Genomic DNA, 16,219 nt, shown 5'->3' on the forward strand with positions numbered 1-16,219 from the left:
ATCTGCTAAATTTTGCTTTCAGTTTTGTTGCCCTGCAAGCAATTATGTGATATTTCAGGCTAGATTGAATCCAATCCAATTCTATGACTCTGTAAGATTAGCATCGCTCAATATTATAATTTACAAGCGTTTAATGCTGCACTATGTAAGATTTTGAGATTTGCAATATGGGTTGTGCTTTGAGCGGATGAATCTGATGCCTGCGAGCGATTCGAAAGAGTATTCAGAGAGAACTCAACAAAACTTGGTGAAGGACATGTCTTCCAAGGATCTAAGTGAATGATCTACTATTGTCATCATATCTTCATGAGTGTAATGTTAAGGTCTGTAAGGTAAAATCAGCATCATTTTAGTATTTTTTTTCTTCTTCGCCCAGTCATGCTGCTACTTTCAATTTGAACAAAAATCTTAGATTTAACAGCTTTAACAGCACAAAATGTTTCCTTAATTGCAAGCTCCTCACTTTTAATGAGTAGAGCCAAGTCAAAGTCTAAAAGACTTATGTGATGAGCTCCATTATTCCTGTGCAGGGTTTGCTTGCTCCAGTGCGTACAGGCATATACTGTATTTTGTACGGCGTGTAGGCAATAACTTATAGCTCCAAATCCCACTGCAACCTCTAGCCCACCCCTTTTGCCGTCTCTTTTCTTTCTTTTTCGATCCCTTTCTCTTTTTCTCTCCATTACTTTGCATGGCAAGCGGTGTGAGGGGACCGCGGGCTCCCTTCTCTCACACGACCGGGCCCTCCTACCTTGCCTTCTTTTTGTGCCTTCTTCCATACAGACCCCCATCTGTCCCTCCTCTTCAGCCATTGTGGAGACTCAAAGCTGGGCCACCTCCACAATGCAGTGGGCGTGTGGAGGGGGGGGAGCCAGGGTAAACACGACAGCATCCCCGTCCCATTAGAAGCTCTTTAACTCTGACACCCCAGCACTCTCACGGGGCCCTGTACTGAGGGCCCAGGCTCAACCCCTTAGCCTCACAGCCCTCGCCTCACAATATCACACTGCACGGCCTATTCTTTCCTCATTATTAATCCAAAACCTTCCTGCGCGTGTGTTCTTGCACAACCTGCCTTTAGAACATTCTCTTTCTTTCTGTAGGTTTTTACCGTTGACAGTGTTCTGAACTGAATTTGAATAGATGTGACCTCTGCTGGTATGTGCTCAAGGGAACAAGTTGTTTGCATCATTTGTTTTATTTATTTAAGGAATTTCACGTATTATTGCGTGGAACAGGAGGATTTCTTTAAGGCTTGAATAAACCTGATAGTAGTTAGATGGAATAAATGAGTTAGACATTCAAAAATAGTTTGTTCACATACTCAATAAGTTTCATTATTCTGTTGCAAAAGTTGGAGGACATGGGAAAATGGGATCCAAACCCTTCCAAGACTTGGTAGACCACCAAAACTGTCCCCATCGGATAAACCACATGTACATATTTCATCTTTGAGAGATAGGAGAAAATCAAGCTCTACTCTTACTTCACATCTGAAAAAATCCACATTTTTGTCCACGCTTCCACTGTGAGAAGACAATTCAACACTATGAGTCTAAAAGAACATGTAACTGTCAAGAAGCCCTCGCTGAGAAAAGGAAATGGAAAAATAAAAAATAAGAACATTCACAAGTCAAACAAAGAAGCTGCTGGTGTTCTCAGACCAATGGGATGACCACCTCAGAGTCCAGCCCTCAATATCATTGAATGTGTTTGGGGTTACTTGGATTGTGAAAAGCAGAAAATGCTAAGACTGAACTTTGAAAGTGTGGAAAAATATCCCAGCAGATTTCTTTGTAAATTCAAAGCAAGTCTCCTGAACAGATTTATAGCTGTAATAAAGGCAGAGTGGACACACTAAATGTGGGAAAAATCTGCCATTGAGGCATTTATGTAAAATGTATATTCTTTCTTTCCAGATGCTGAAAAATGAATAACATGCTTATTGGTAGTTTTGACTGAAAATTAAATAAAGGAAAAGTGGTCTCGGACTTTTGCACACTACTGTACACAAAGGTAGTAATCTTTCACTGCGGCAGTACCCCTCTTGTCACTGGGGTGGTACCCTCAAGAGCCCATCTCAGTACCTTTAGTCAGGGAACATAACTGAAGCATTATCCATTGAACTTATTTTCTAAGTTGTATTGACTCCACACACCCCGTCTCGTCTCCAGGCTTTTTATTTTGTTGTTCTGTTTTTAAAATATTGGGCTATGAAAAGGTACAAATATGAACTTTTCACCTGCAAAAAATTAAAAATAAAGTTCACAGTTGGACCTTAAAACCACTGTTGTACCTTTGAGGGTCCATTCACATTGTTTGTACCTTGATGAATGAAAAATAGACCTGCACAGAACCTTTATTTCTAACAGTTTATGCGGTAGAGTGAGACTGAATCAGTTACTTCAAGTCAATTTAGAAGTTGTGTTATTTCTTGAAAGAGCTGGGTGGAGAAAACAAGTTAGGGTTTAAAGCTCCATCCTGTTTATTCAGGTCCTCAAGAACGTACTTTCATTTCTTGAAGATGTGAATAAACCGGACAGATTTGTGAATATCCATCTCTTTTTCTTTTCCACACCATCCGCCTCTTTCTCTCTCTTTCTCCCTCTTTCTCCCTTTCACTTCGGCTTGTTCTTGCCCATTCACTCCAGCCCCTCTTTGTCTTTCTTTTCCCAAAGCTCCTCTTCCCTCTGGCCCCATCTCTCTTGTTTCTCCTCCCAGCTGCTCCCTGGGTCTCGCTCACCCGGTCTCAGTTTCACCGGGCTCCTGCTCTGGCACCTTGGCCGTTCTTTTTCGTGCGTCTGAGTGAGCGAGGGTGCGTGTGTGTGAGTGACGTGGCTCAGGAGGAGGGAGGATCACAGTGTTAGCAGCAGCTTAAAGGCAAGGGATTAGGGCAGCACAGTCACTGATTAAAGCCTTCCAGCCTCCTATGGCCCCATTAATACAATCTTAATCACAATGCTTTATCCCTCATCTCGCCCCTGTGGATCAGGACCTTTCATTTAGTGGGAGTTCGTGTTGTTTGGCCAGTGGATTAGTGCCAGTGAGAGACAAAAAAGCGAGGGGGAGAAGGACAGAGAGAAAGAGGTTTCAGACTGCACTTTAATGTCCCATCATCCTCTCTTCAGCTCTCTCGCACTTTTTTTTTAAAGCACAACTCCAGGCCCACCACTCTACTGCGACCTGCTACAACAAAAGAACGGGTTCAAGGAGAAGCTAAGATGCCGTTTGAAGTGTCCTTCAGTGTGTAAATCACATATCTTCATGATTGTCAGCTTGATGTGGCCAAGAGATTCATTTACTGAGGCATGTGATGAAAAAGTTGATAAGCTCCTCAAAATTAATATTATGCAAAGTTTTAACAGAGTTAAATTGATTTCCAACAGCGATGATGTATTGTGGTGAAACATTGTGTTGCTGACTTCGGAAAGTGGGGCCAGACAAATATACTACTTTGCTGATATCAGCCAATATTAAGGTACCACAGATTTATTTATTATCAACAAAAAGCCCCCCCAATAAAGCACCAATATTTGGGGCCTCTGGTGCCTCAGATACGAGAGGAAGCTGTTTGCTGACAGTCACCACATGTTCACTACTATTACAGTATTACAGGCTGAACACAGAGTAGGGCCCGTCAAATGTCAGTTTGCCAAAAACATCAGCTGATGTCCACAGATGTATCCGTCTTGAAAGCACCAATATTTAGAGACTTGTTTTATTTAATAACAAATGGGTTCCTCAGACATGAGAGAAAACCACTTGCTTTTAAAATTACTTCTGACAGTCACTACTTAATTTCCATCACACCAATTCAGGATGAACAACCTAAATTTTTACCATTTTTGAACTATATACAACACATTCCCAATCAATCAAAAGAACCAATTTCACCATGCAAAGATCCATTTAAGCATGAAAATCTTTGAGTGTTCATGGTTCTACGCAGAATCATTGTCTTTACTAAAATCCCTTGAAGAACCATATTTGTTAAGGGAACACTGAACACCTGCATGTTTCATTACACTGAATGTATAATTACTCCTCTTTAATTGGATTAATTGCAGTGCAGTTTATGGAATCTCAAATTAAAATCATTGCACATAAGTATTATGAGATATCAGAAAAAATAAATATTATGACATTGTGTTTTGTGAAAATTTCTAGAAGTACCACAGGGTTGTATTTTTTTCCATATGGCCCACCCCTTTGTTCCCCCTGTTTTCTCATTCTATTGCAGCAGTGAGAACAACTGAGGAGGCACATGTGTATGCATGCGTTGATAGCCCCTCAAAGACCCTGGTGAGTTAATGTTAATTTCAGCTACCAAACACAATTTTAACCACACTAGCTTAGTGACTTTCAACTAAATTTGCCTAATTTTTAATCAAGCTGCTTCAAATGGTTTGAGAGAGGTTTTCAAACAGCTCCCCAAACTAATAAGCATTCTTCAATTAGCTTGTGTATGTGGTTCTAGGGAAAATCCTTTACTTGTTAGAGAACATTTACATTATGTGAAGGTTCTTTAAGCTTTGAAAAATCATTGAAAGGTTCCGTAATGGTTTTATGCTAAAGACCCCATTACTTTTAAGAATGTATTAAAAAAAAAGTTGAACAGATTTGCATCCTCAAACTTACAAAGATAGATGCATGAAATCTAAGGAGAGCTTGGGGGTCTGCGTCTGTATCTTACTTCTGCTCAGATTCTGAAGCTGAAAGTCCTTTACATGCCATTCTTCCATGTGAAGCTACCTCTGTGGCCTGTGTGAGAGAGTGTGTTGGAAGGCAAAGGTCACGGTGATGGCAGTGCCCCCCAAGGGACGGAGCACGCGGCCTCTGCTCCCTTCACCTCTGCACTGTCATCACACCACACTTCTGTTCCCACCAGCTTTGGAGGAGTCATGTCAGCACAGGCCAAGAGCAGCTGGCCGTTCCCTGGACGTCCTAATTCTGAATGTTGAATAACGTGCCTAAAAGTTCTACTTAAGTAAATGTAAGGATGCCTTTATGGAAATTAAGTAAAAGTTGAAGTAATACATGAGAAACTTTAAAGTAACTGATATTTAACATGATAACAAAATTTGCATCAGTTAATCAATTAGACTTACAAGAAATTACAAGAAATAAAAAAAATAAAAATAACAAAATTGATAAACAGTAAACCATGTGAAAAAACACAGTTGATAATGATATAATAAGGGAAATGCTACATATAGTCTTTAAGGGCTCATTGTATTGTACGCCCAACACATCACACAAAGTCAACTGATGAAATTATAAACAGCTGATGTGAGCCACTGTCTTGTCACTGATCACAATTGTGGCCGTTCACATTTGCATCTTCTGTGAGTCTGATGTAAATGTGGCAGCGCAGTCTCATTAAAATAGCCATAATAGAAAGATTATATGTACTAAATATGGTGATTGAATCTTAATTATTTTGAAAACCTCCTTTTTTAGAGCTCTGATGCAGACATCGTTTTCAGGTCCATGCTTAAAGTAAATGGCTCTGGTCATGTGACCAGTTACACCACCAACATAAAAAAATTCAAATTAAGTCAAGACAGTTAAGTCAGATTATTTAACACAAAAATGACAAAACTCACTTGTGACCAGGAAGATTGAATCGGTTAAGTATGAACAAGAAAATGGCATAAATAATAAAAAGCAATATGTTTTTTTGTGGTTTGAGATATTTGAGATATATATGATAATTTGGCGTCGGCAGAGAATAAGACACGGGAAACATTGCACCTTAAACTCTTTTATACATGTATGTGTGTGTGAGTGTATATAGAGCCCAAACATTATGACCAATCACGGAAGATGTGAATAATGTTGATTATCTCACAACACAGCATGTCAAGGTTTGGGATATATTAGATGGTAAGTTTACAGTTAGTTCTTGTGGTTGACACTTTGGATGTGGGAGATATCGGTGTGCATAAAGACCTGTGCAACATTGACAAGGGTAAATCATTCTGGCCCAGAAGATTTGCCAAAGCATCTCCAAAATGGCAAGTCTTGTGGAGCGCTCCCCGGTCAAACCATGAACAACTGAGTGTTAGGCACCCAAGGCACATTGATGCTTGAGGGCAACGAAGGCTATTCCATCTAGTCTGAATCTACACTCTCAGAAATAAAGATACTAAGCTGTCACTGGGGCAGGACCCCTCTTGTCACTGGGGTTGTACCCTCAAGGGTACATCTCAGTACCTTTAGTCCACAAACATAATTGTACCATAATCCATTGAAATTATATTCTCTAAATTGTACTGACTCCACACACCCCGTCTCATCTCCAGGCTTTTTATTTTATTGCTCTGTTTAAAACATTAGGTTATAAAAAAGGTACACATATATACTTTTTACCTGGAGAAACTCAGCCCATGCTAACCCCTGTCCACCTTCAAAAACACCTACAAGGGGCATACAAGCATTGAAACTGGACCTTGAACAAGGTGAAAGAATTTTTTTTGTCCGATGTATCATGTTTTCTAGTATGTCACATGGATGGCCAGTTATGTGTGCACCACTGAAGAAATAATGGGACCAGGATGCACTGGAAGACAAGCTTTTGGACAGAATGTGATGCTCTGGGCAGTGTTCTGCTGGCAAGCTCTGGGCCAAGCATTCATGTCAATTTGACACATGCCACCTACCTAAACATCGTTGCAGGCCAGGTTCACGTCAGTGGCATCTTTCAGCAGGATAACGCTCCATACCACATTGCATTGTTCGTGAATGTTTTGAGGAACATAGTGAAGAGTTCTAGGTGTCGCCCTGGCCTCCAAATTACACAGGATGTAAAGAATGTGCTGCTAATAACACCATGAGATGTTTTGCAGAGTCCATGTTTTGATGGGTCGGAGATGTTTGGCAGCAAGCGGAGGACCAACAGCATATTAGGCAGGTGGTCTTAATGTTTTGGCTTATTGGGGTATATGGATCATTGTACTGAACTGGTTCAAAGTTCAAAACACATTTTGGGCTTTTAACTGGCTAAAATCATTTAGCTTTAAATAACCCAATACTTAATTTTTAATTAACTTAATTATTAAGTTAATTGAACTTTCCATTTTGTCACTACCAAAACAATCATAACCCCACTGAAACTTTACGAAATGTTTTGGTAGTGACAATTTCAGCCAATTTTGAGCAGAACACAAAAAAGCTAGCCAGTACATGACTAGCGAACACAGCTTTGAACAGTTATACACACAGAAAATGATAATATTTTTCCATTAAAACACAAAAATCCTTAATTGCAGAAAATGTGTTTTGATAGTGACAATTTTTAATGTTACACACTGATTTTCAGACTTTGGGATTCATTTACTTAAAAAAAAAATGGACTCTAACTGCTCACTATGTGGTCATGAGGGACAGGGATGCAGTCTCACTTCCTGCTCTAAAATACAGGAGGTGTGGCTAAAATAAGGCTCCACCTACAGACTAAAGCTCTTTGTGTTTCAGTAGTGATACGAAAACCCAGGACAGCATTTAAACAAAGAGTTTTTATTTAAGATTTAAACTTATAAATCTAAATCTTTCAACTTTATTTTAGTAATTTAGTAAAAGTAAACAAAAAGGTATTAAAAAAACAACACAGATAAACAAAATGTAAATGTTATTTTCACAAGTTGAAATGTAGGAGTTAGGATTTGGAACAGACACCTCTTAATAGAAGGTACCCTATAAATGATGTTTTTATATACATTTAGCTTATTATTATCTCAATTAATTAGTCTGGATAAAATAGATCATAAAATAATCCTTGTAAATATCTAAGGTCTGAATATATTTTGTATTCATTGGGAACACAGTTTAAACTAATACTAATGTGGTAGAATGGTCCTTATAATCTTAACATGAACATGTGAGTCTGTTATCTTCTTTGCACCAAACAAAAGTAATAAAATGTAGTAAATATATGAATTTGCAAAATCCATTTCAAACCCACTGATTACAAATAGCAGCTTAGCTGGCTAACTGACTATGTAGCATTAGCAGCACGCCTTAGGGCATCTCTTTAGCATACAGCAGTTACAGCCGTGAAATTCAGCCTAAAGGTTTGAGTAGCTGACTCACTTGTAAAGGCTGCATTTGTGAAACGATTGGGTTTTTTGCCATTTGCACTTGGAAAAGTAGCAATGATTTTGCAAAGTGAAGATTTCGATTTTTAAAACATTATGAAATAAAAATAAAAGTAGAAATTAGCTTGTATACTCAAGTAATGCATAAATATTTCAGATTTCTGCATAAATATATCAAAAAAGTATTTCTGCTTTGTTACTATAGATTGCAAGTATTCTTGTCAGTGATCCAGAGATGCTACTGCTGGTTTGGTTTTAATTATAAAAGGACTGTATTTAAACTGGATTTGAAAAACTTCATAATCCTGTTTCATGAGTCTGCAAGGGATTCAGGAGCAGGATCTCCAGTGTTGTATCTGGTTTATTTATAGTATGTTCATCCATGGAATTATGTTACAATAGCATTGCCCCTGTGCACCCTTGTCCTTCATCATATTCACATGTTCACGTAAAGCATTTAATAATGCAGAAGTTGGGTTTGTTGGCTGAGCATGATTCTCTACTATTTTCATTTTTCATAATCCGGCCCCTCCCCCTTTCCACTTTTATAAACCAAAACATTCCTTATAGCAGCAAAACAAAGCACAATCCCAACAGCTAGGGCACCCCCCCCCTTCAGTTTCTCTGCACTCTGCACACCTGTCTGCTCCTCTCTCACTGTGGCCATGTGGAGCTATTTGTCGGTCAGGAGGAAAATGAGCTGCTTAAGAAAAAGAAGGAAGAAGCGACCTCATTCAGCTGCCTTTTTTGCATTTTTTGCATATACATATCTCTCTCTCTCTCTCTCTCTCTCTCTCTCTCTCTCTCTCTCTCTCTTTCTCTCTCTCTTTCTCTCTCTCTCTCTCTCTGTGTGCCTCAGCTGTCTGTCAGCCCCCCTGCCGCTCCCCCAGCTGTCTCAGCTCCCCGAACGAGCAGCCTCACAACAATACAGGTCAGAGGTCAAGAGAAAGAACAGGCTGCACTTACAATGGACCAGTGGCGCCCGCTAAAAACAATCACTCCCTTTTTCTCCCTCACTTCTCTCGCCCTGCCGAGGCTGGAAAAGACAAACCTGCATAGATGTTGCTGAGCGGGGTCCACTTGATGGACAACAGCCTGAGCCTGAGGTGCCCCACTTTTTTTTTTAGCCAATAATAAACACATGCAGACTCACACAGTCCCTCTTCTCTTTCACAGGCACACAAACACTTGTTCCCTTGCTTTCCACTCCAGCTCCGCACTCCATCACCCTCCTCTTTGTTCAGGGTTGAAGAACCTCCGTGTTGACCAGTATCACAAAGCTTTAGTCAATGGCGGCTCTTGGTTTGATTGCAGCGAACGTTTGGCAAGAAAGGCGGTCTTCAGTGGCAGGATTGGAGACTTTCAGTGGAGTTATGTGATGTACTCCAGTCTCAATGCGTGAAAAGCAGAGGTCAAGGTTTGCTAAAGCATCAGCCTTCTCAATTCCAGCTCAAACAAAGTGCATCTTACCATGTAGATGTGCAAAATTTTAACCTGTTCTGCTGCTGCTGGTTTTGTGGTTGAGGTCCCTTTTTTTCACTAACATTAATGAAATATATATCAGTGGAAATGTGTTTTTTTTTTTTGATTTACAGAACCAGACACAAATTGGATTTGTGAACAAGCAAGTAAGCAGGGAAGTGTTGTTATTGTGTTTTTTAATTGTAAAAGTAATTTCTCAGCATGACTGTTGTACATCCTTTTTAAGTCAGGAAAGCTGCTGTCTGTTTTATCCCAGCATGGTTCTTTGAGGAGAGATTTGAAATGTTTTCACAGCAGGGGGTTCTCACCCCCAACCCTTTCGTTCTGCATTGCTCGCTAGCAGCTCAACACAGAGTCACATTTCACACACCGAGAGCCCACAGTGTCCTTGTTCATCAAATAACAGAGTTATGGGGAAGTATATTTTATTTGACTATTCTAATTAAAAATGTGTCAATTTACATTCCACTGACAGACCACTAGGGGCCATGCAGAAAGATGTTAATAGCCTCTGTCATTTTTAGGGATGCATAATGATGCTGGAATTATATTAGTATCAACAGATAATTGCTTTGAAAAAATGATCAGCAATGGATGGCTGATTAGATTTGACCAATATTTGATGACATATTTATTGTATTTCTGAAGAACATTTTGGGGATGCTGCGCTTCTGTAATGAAATATCTGCATTTTATTAATTTTACTGCATTTCTGTAGACCTGTATGTTAGGTTTCTCTGCAGTGCTAATCCAGGTGAATTTAGTCCCAATTGAGGCATTTTATTTCATTCTGAAAGTCTGTATATCCATGTATAACAGCTTAAGTATAGTGGAAAACACACTTTTATTTCTTCATTGAAAATAGTATTAATCATAATACAGTGCTGATATTTCTTGTATGTGTAAAGTCCACTCTTAGGAATGTCTACTGTTTTAAAAAATGATGGTTCAGACAGTGGTTCTATATAGAACCATGAACACTCACTTCTTTGCATGGTGAAATAGTTCTTTAGATTGACAGATAGATGGAGAATGTGTTGTGTGTGGTTCTATACAGAACCATTTTGAAAAGGGTTCTGTTATTGTTACAATGTCAAGCTTATAACAATAGAAAAAACTTTTTGGTGCTGTATAGAACACTTCTAAAGAAATGTATATAAAACTATATACAATCAGTTTTCAGTCAATCTGAAGAACCATTTAACCTTTAAGCATGCAAGTGATTAAAATGTCCATGGTTCTATATAGAACCATTGTCTTTACTATAGAACCCTTGAAGAGCCATCTTGAGTGTATCATGAAAAAAAAAGAAAATTCATAATGCATTCCTGAAAGAAACCGTTCAAATGTTTGTTTCGGATTCAGTATCAGCAGATGTGTACGGGAAAATAGTAGCTATCTCTATAAGCCCAGAATTCCCATATCTGTGCGTAACTCACCCTGATTGACTGTTGTAGCGAACACTCTTATAATAAATGCCCCAAAGAAGTTTGAATCAATGCAATAGAATCATTCAAAAAACCTGTGAATTAATTATTCTTTAAAGAACCATTCTAGCAATTTTATTCTTTTTTTTCTTAACCACACAATGCAGAACAGTTTGTTTAAGCCAAGAACCATTGAGAAACCTTTTTTTTTTAAGAGAGTGTGAGTATCAGTCTCCTGCTTTGTATGTGTTTGTTTTGTTGTTTCATATAATACTGTTGGCCTGAGATGGCTGGGAAATTATGAGTGAGAGTGAAAGGGGCTGCAGTGACAGTCACCTGTTCCACAGCCCTGAGTTCCCATGGCTCCCCGAGGCCAGCATGTCCTGACTTACAGCTCCTCTCACTTCTCCACTCAGTTCCCACCACACACACATTCTCATCTCACTCCGTTCTTTTGTTCCGGTACTTTGTGGACACAGAATGCAAAAAATGCACCAATGAATGAATTTATCTGGCTATGACTTACATTTTCACACTATATGAGTTTCTCAGCTTTTGATTTGTTCTGATAGATTAGTCATTTCAGAATATTGTAGCTCTGTTTTTCTGTTGTTACTTTATTCCATTTGAAAATGTCAGCTGCCCTTTACAGTGTTTGAACACTCTGACAAATGGACCAAGAGGGTGGACCAACAGTCTGTAATTACTTTGTAGTGACATTAAAGTTAAGAATATTTTTTTCTTTCTCCTGTAAACAACCATATGATGTTTTCTTACCACGTGCAATATTTTAGGTGTATTTTACTTTATAGTACACTAAGAAAGTAGGAATCTACAGCAGTACGCTTGATAAGCTGTAGGACCCACAAATGATCTTCTTTCCCTGGAATAATTTTATTTATTGTGAAGTACTCTCAACCACACTGTTCCCTGAGAAACGAACATATCTACACTCGTCCCAAAAAGGGTTCTAGATTATACCAAAAAAGGCTCAATGGCTTGTGATTCTCAATCTGGTTCTCAGTGCCTCCCAGACCTACATTTTTCCTCTCTCACTGTTGTGTGTTGGGTTGGAGTGAAAATGTGGAACATTGAGGGGGCCCTGACAACACTGTCCCTGGGGCAGTACCCCTCTTGTCACTGGGGTGGTACCCTCAAGGGTACATCTCAGTACCTTTAGTCAGGGAACATAACTGTACCATAATCCATTGAAATGATATTTTCCAAGTTGTATTGGCTCCACACACCCTGTCTCGTCTCCAGGCTTTTATTTTATTGTTCTGTTTTAAAACATTAGATTATTAAAAGGTACAAATACGAACTTTTAACCTGGAAAAACTTATTTAAGGTACACAATTGGACCTTAAAACCACTGTTGTACCTTTGAGGGAACATTTACATTGTTTGCACCTTGATGAATGAAAAATGTACCTGCACAGAACCTTTTTTTCTAACAGTGTAGAGCAGAACAAACTAAACACGCAAAGAACAATGTATGCTTTCAAATAGCTGTCTGAGTTGTCACTGTTTTACCCTTGAACCCTTGAAGATGCTCTTTTTTGAGGAATGTAAACCTCGGAGAATAACTATTCTTTGTGATGGAAAACTTCTTGTATAAAGTTCTAACTAGCACCAAAAAGGTTTCCACTGTTGTTACAAGTCAAATAACTTGTAGTACCATATAGAGCTGTGTAGAACAGATGTATTTATATTTTATGAGTATTTTGTTAGGTTCAGGGAACATCACAGAATAATCACAGATCAATCACCTGAGTGAAATCTGCTGAATCAAATTTACTTTAAATGCAACATGTCTCCTACATGCTCCGCTTCATAGCATCGCTTCTGACTGTTTTTAACTAATGAAGTTTTAGGCTAAAAAGGTTTTTTTCGTTTGTTTTTTTTTCCATATAGAGGATCTGGGTCAGAAAAAAATGAAAATGACATACATGATTTGTATATAATAAAAGAATATTTATTTTATTAAGTGCGAAACAGGTAAATATTTACAAAACATTTTGCAAAACTGACAAATACAGTGGAGAATGACACGAAAAAATACATTAACCCAAAACATTTCCAATAAATAAATTAAATACTTCATGAGTAATGGTATCAGTGGCTGGCAATGTACCAAGAATGTGAGAAATCAGTGCTGACCGATGCCATAAAGACATACAGTCAAAATAAATATTAAATACAGCTATAAATAAAAACATTTTTGTTCATATGGCAAGACGTATTGCTTTGTCAAGCATTTTTGGAGGGTGTTTATCAAAATAGGCAGAAAAAAATTCTTTTTGAGGCTTTAGAAAAATGTGCGTGCATTTGTGATCTTTACAGTCTTTACAGGATATGCATAAGATTCCTTATCGAGTCTGTGAGAGAAGAAAATCCGGAACAAATAACAATTAGAACTCAGTGATGACAAGTACAAGAATAAATTAATCAAAATATGTATCTCTGTCTCTTGCAGGACTGTCTCAGTGGTTCCTGGATGTCCGACATAGTGGCTGCAAACTGTCCCTTGGCTCCTGCTTGATCTCTGGACACATGCACCATGGAACTGTGGAGGGTCCATGGCTGTTCATTCACTGTAAATGGTGCTCATCTGTGAAGTCACCATATGTGGTGGGGCGAACGACTCGAAGGCCATGTCTAAGGGTAGCTCATAACGTGAGCCAGGGAACAGTGCATGGCCCTGGGGGCCTGGGAGTCTAGCCATGGAGGACGGTGGGTAATGGTGAGAGGAGAGATAGTGGGCTGGGTGTGTGGGATGTGGTGTGTAGTTCCTCTCCGTCTCGTGAGGTGATGGCTCTTGCTTGAGGGCGAAGTTGCCACTGATGCTGAGGGGTGGCGTGAGTGGGCCGTCGTATGGCGGCGTGCCATTGCTACATTCGTTGGGCGAGTGATTCTCATAAGCGGCACCTTTGAAGTCCTTCAGGTGTAGTAGGTGTGAAGCCTCCAGAGAACCATAAGGGGGGCTGGGCAAGCCAGGTGATGGGTAACTCAGGGAGTGTCCCTGCTGAATGCCCACACCACCCGCTCCTGGACCACCGCACTTCTCGTCCAGCTTATTGATCAGCATGGCCGAAGGTCCTAGCTGGAGGCAGCCAGCCACCAGGTTGCTGGTTGGTTGTGAGAGCCCCTTGCAGAGCATCTCCACAAAGCCGTGACTCTCCGGCGACTGGCCACTCTCCAGAACCTCAGACAGTGCCCAGATGTAGTTGCGGGCCAGCCGCAGGGTCTCGATCTTGGACAGCTTCTGGGTCTTGGAGTAACAGGGCATGACCCGCCGAAGGTTGTCCAGGGCATCATTCAATCCGTGCATGCGCGTGCGCTCTCTGGCGTTTGCTTTGACGCGACGGGCACGGAAGCGCTCCAGTCTGGCTTTGGTCATCTTCTTCTTCTTAGGTCCCCTCCGTTTGGGTGCTTTCTCCCCATCTAGACCAGACTCTTCCTCTTCCTCCTCCTCTTCCTCCTCCATGTCCTCGCTGCCGAGATCTACAGGGCCACGGTTGCCCCTGTTCGGGTTGTAGCGGCCCCCCGTCTCGGGAGTCTGGTCCCCATCTTGAGAGCTCAGGTCCTCCTCAATCCAGCCCAAAGAGCTGACCAGTTCTGTCATATCTCCAGACCCCTTCCCATAAGGTTTGGTCATCATCGTGATCTGAGGACACAGCACCAAACAGCTGTTAATTCACCAGAATTAGATTTTAATCAGATATTTAATGAGGTTGAGTACTGAAACAAAAGATTTTTGTTATGCTATCTGATCTGTCCTATCTATCCTATTCTACTGATTAGGAGAGAAAATGCTTCTGGGTACCTTTCATCACATTTCAGCACTAGAGAGTGGACAGCTCAGAGGAAAAGGCACCAGTGCTGAAATGCAGCCCCAGTGCTAAAACACTTTTGTTTATATTAAAAAAGCATATTATTAACCCTCATAATTGTTTTCAGCAGCACTAGGATTCCCAGACTCAGCGCATCAGCCCTGTGAGAGACTCGTATGTGAACCCTGCTGTTTTAGACCGTTGTGTCGTCATGTTGGAGACGCTGTCAATCTGGGACACAGCAGGATTTAGCTCGCAGATCAAGCCCTCGGATTTAATTTTATGGGCAAAACGGAGACCAACCATGGGGCACAGCCAAACAAACACAGCTTACATTGTTCAGTTCGGTCTGAATCGAGAGGTTTCAGTTTTTATATAAAGAAGAAAAGAGGAGCCCGAAGCGAAATGAGAGTGTCTGTCTGCACGCAGAACTTCTAAAGCTTTCAGCCTCGAGACCATTTTGGTTGAACTTCTTAAGCAGCTTCAGCTTCAGCTGTGTTCCATTGTCCTGTTGTTGTTGATTTGTGCATCAGTGCGTGTCATCTGTTCAAAAGTGGGGCGCTAAAGTTTAGAATAATGCACTCCAGGCCAGCACGTCCTATATTATACACCAGTTTCTCAATAGATTCAGATAAATGAATCTGTCTGCTACTGTCAGTTATTTCTGACTTGAATTGTTCCAGGTGAATGTTGTGGAATTCCTCAATATAAAGACGTGCTTAGCGGCTGAACTAACATAAAACTACGTTTTGTGAACTAAGAAAACAGTAATGCAGTCGAGGCACAATTACACCGTGTGAACTACTAAATAATGCAAATATGATTGAAATGAACAAATTTGTGAATTATAAATAATGATACTTTAAAATTATTTTAGTTATTTCAAACATTGATAAGCCCTGAATGTAGAACGCATATGAACTAACGCAATGATGCATCAGAATGAATCTTCAAACTTCTGCAAAAATCAGTCGTATTTTGATAAACGGTGTTCAAACTTACCTCTTTATCTCACAGCTCAATCTGGACTCTGAGAAAATCCTCCAGCAAGGCAGACTGTGTTTACTTTAGCTGATACTGCGGGGAGGTCTCTCTCTCTCTCTCTCTCTCTCTCTCTCTATCTATCTATCTATCTCTCTCTCTGTTGTCCTCCTCTCAGCTCTCCATCCGAGCGTCCGAGTGCGCTCCTGTCTCACCGACGTGCGCGGGGCCTTTTGCCTTTGGTGAAGCGGGTTAAGCCCCGCCTGTAGCCGACTGTGACTCCACCCGTTACAGCTGCCCCGCCCCTTTATGGGATCCAAACTCGCGTGGCGGGCTCGTGGCTACAAGCTTTGGGGGGAGAAGCACTCATTTGGCACCGACCTTTATGTGTCTGTCTGTG

At 40.4% G+C, this 16,219-nt stretch overlaps 1 protein-coding gene across 1 annotated transcript; it reads right to left on the reverse strand.

The window, feature by feature from the left end:
- Positions 1 to 13,592: 13,592 nt before the first annotated feature.
- neurod4 (neuronal differentiation 4) lies at positions 13,593 to 16,002 on the reverse strand. The gene is made up of 2 exons (XM_036591825.1): positions 15,841 to 16,002; positions 13,593 to 14,672 (listed from the first exon to the last, which is right to left on the reverse strand). The coding sequence occupies exon 2, from the start codon at positions 14,664 to 14,666 to the stop codon at positions 13,593 to 13,595; it is 1,074 nt and encodes a 357-aa protein (XP_036447718.1). The 5' UTR covers positions 14,667 to 14,672; positions 15,841 to 16,002.
- Positions 16,003 to 16,219: the final 217 nt, after the last annotated feature.

Source organism: Colossoma macropomum, unplaced genomic scaffold, assembly GCF_904425465.1.
Source record: "Colossoma macropomum unplaced genomic scaffold, Colossoma_macropomum, whole genome shotgun sequence".
NCBI lineage: Eukaryota > Metazoa > Chordata > Actinopteri > Characiformes > Serrasalmidae > Colossoma > Colossoma macropomum.

Bases quoted from the DNA above. Each gene is read 5' to 3' on its own strand.
- neurod4 (XM_036591825.1), bottom strand. From the start codon at position 14,666: ATGATGACCAAACCTTATGGGAAGGGGTCTGGAGATATGACAGAACTG.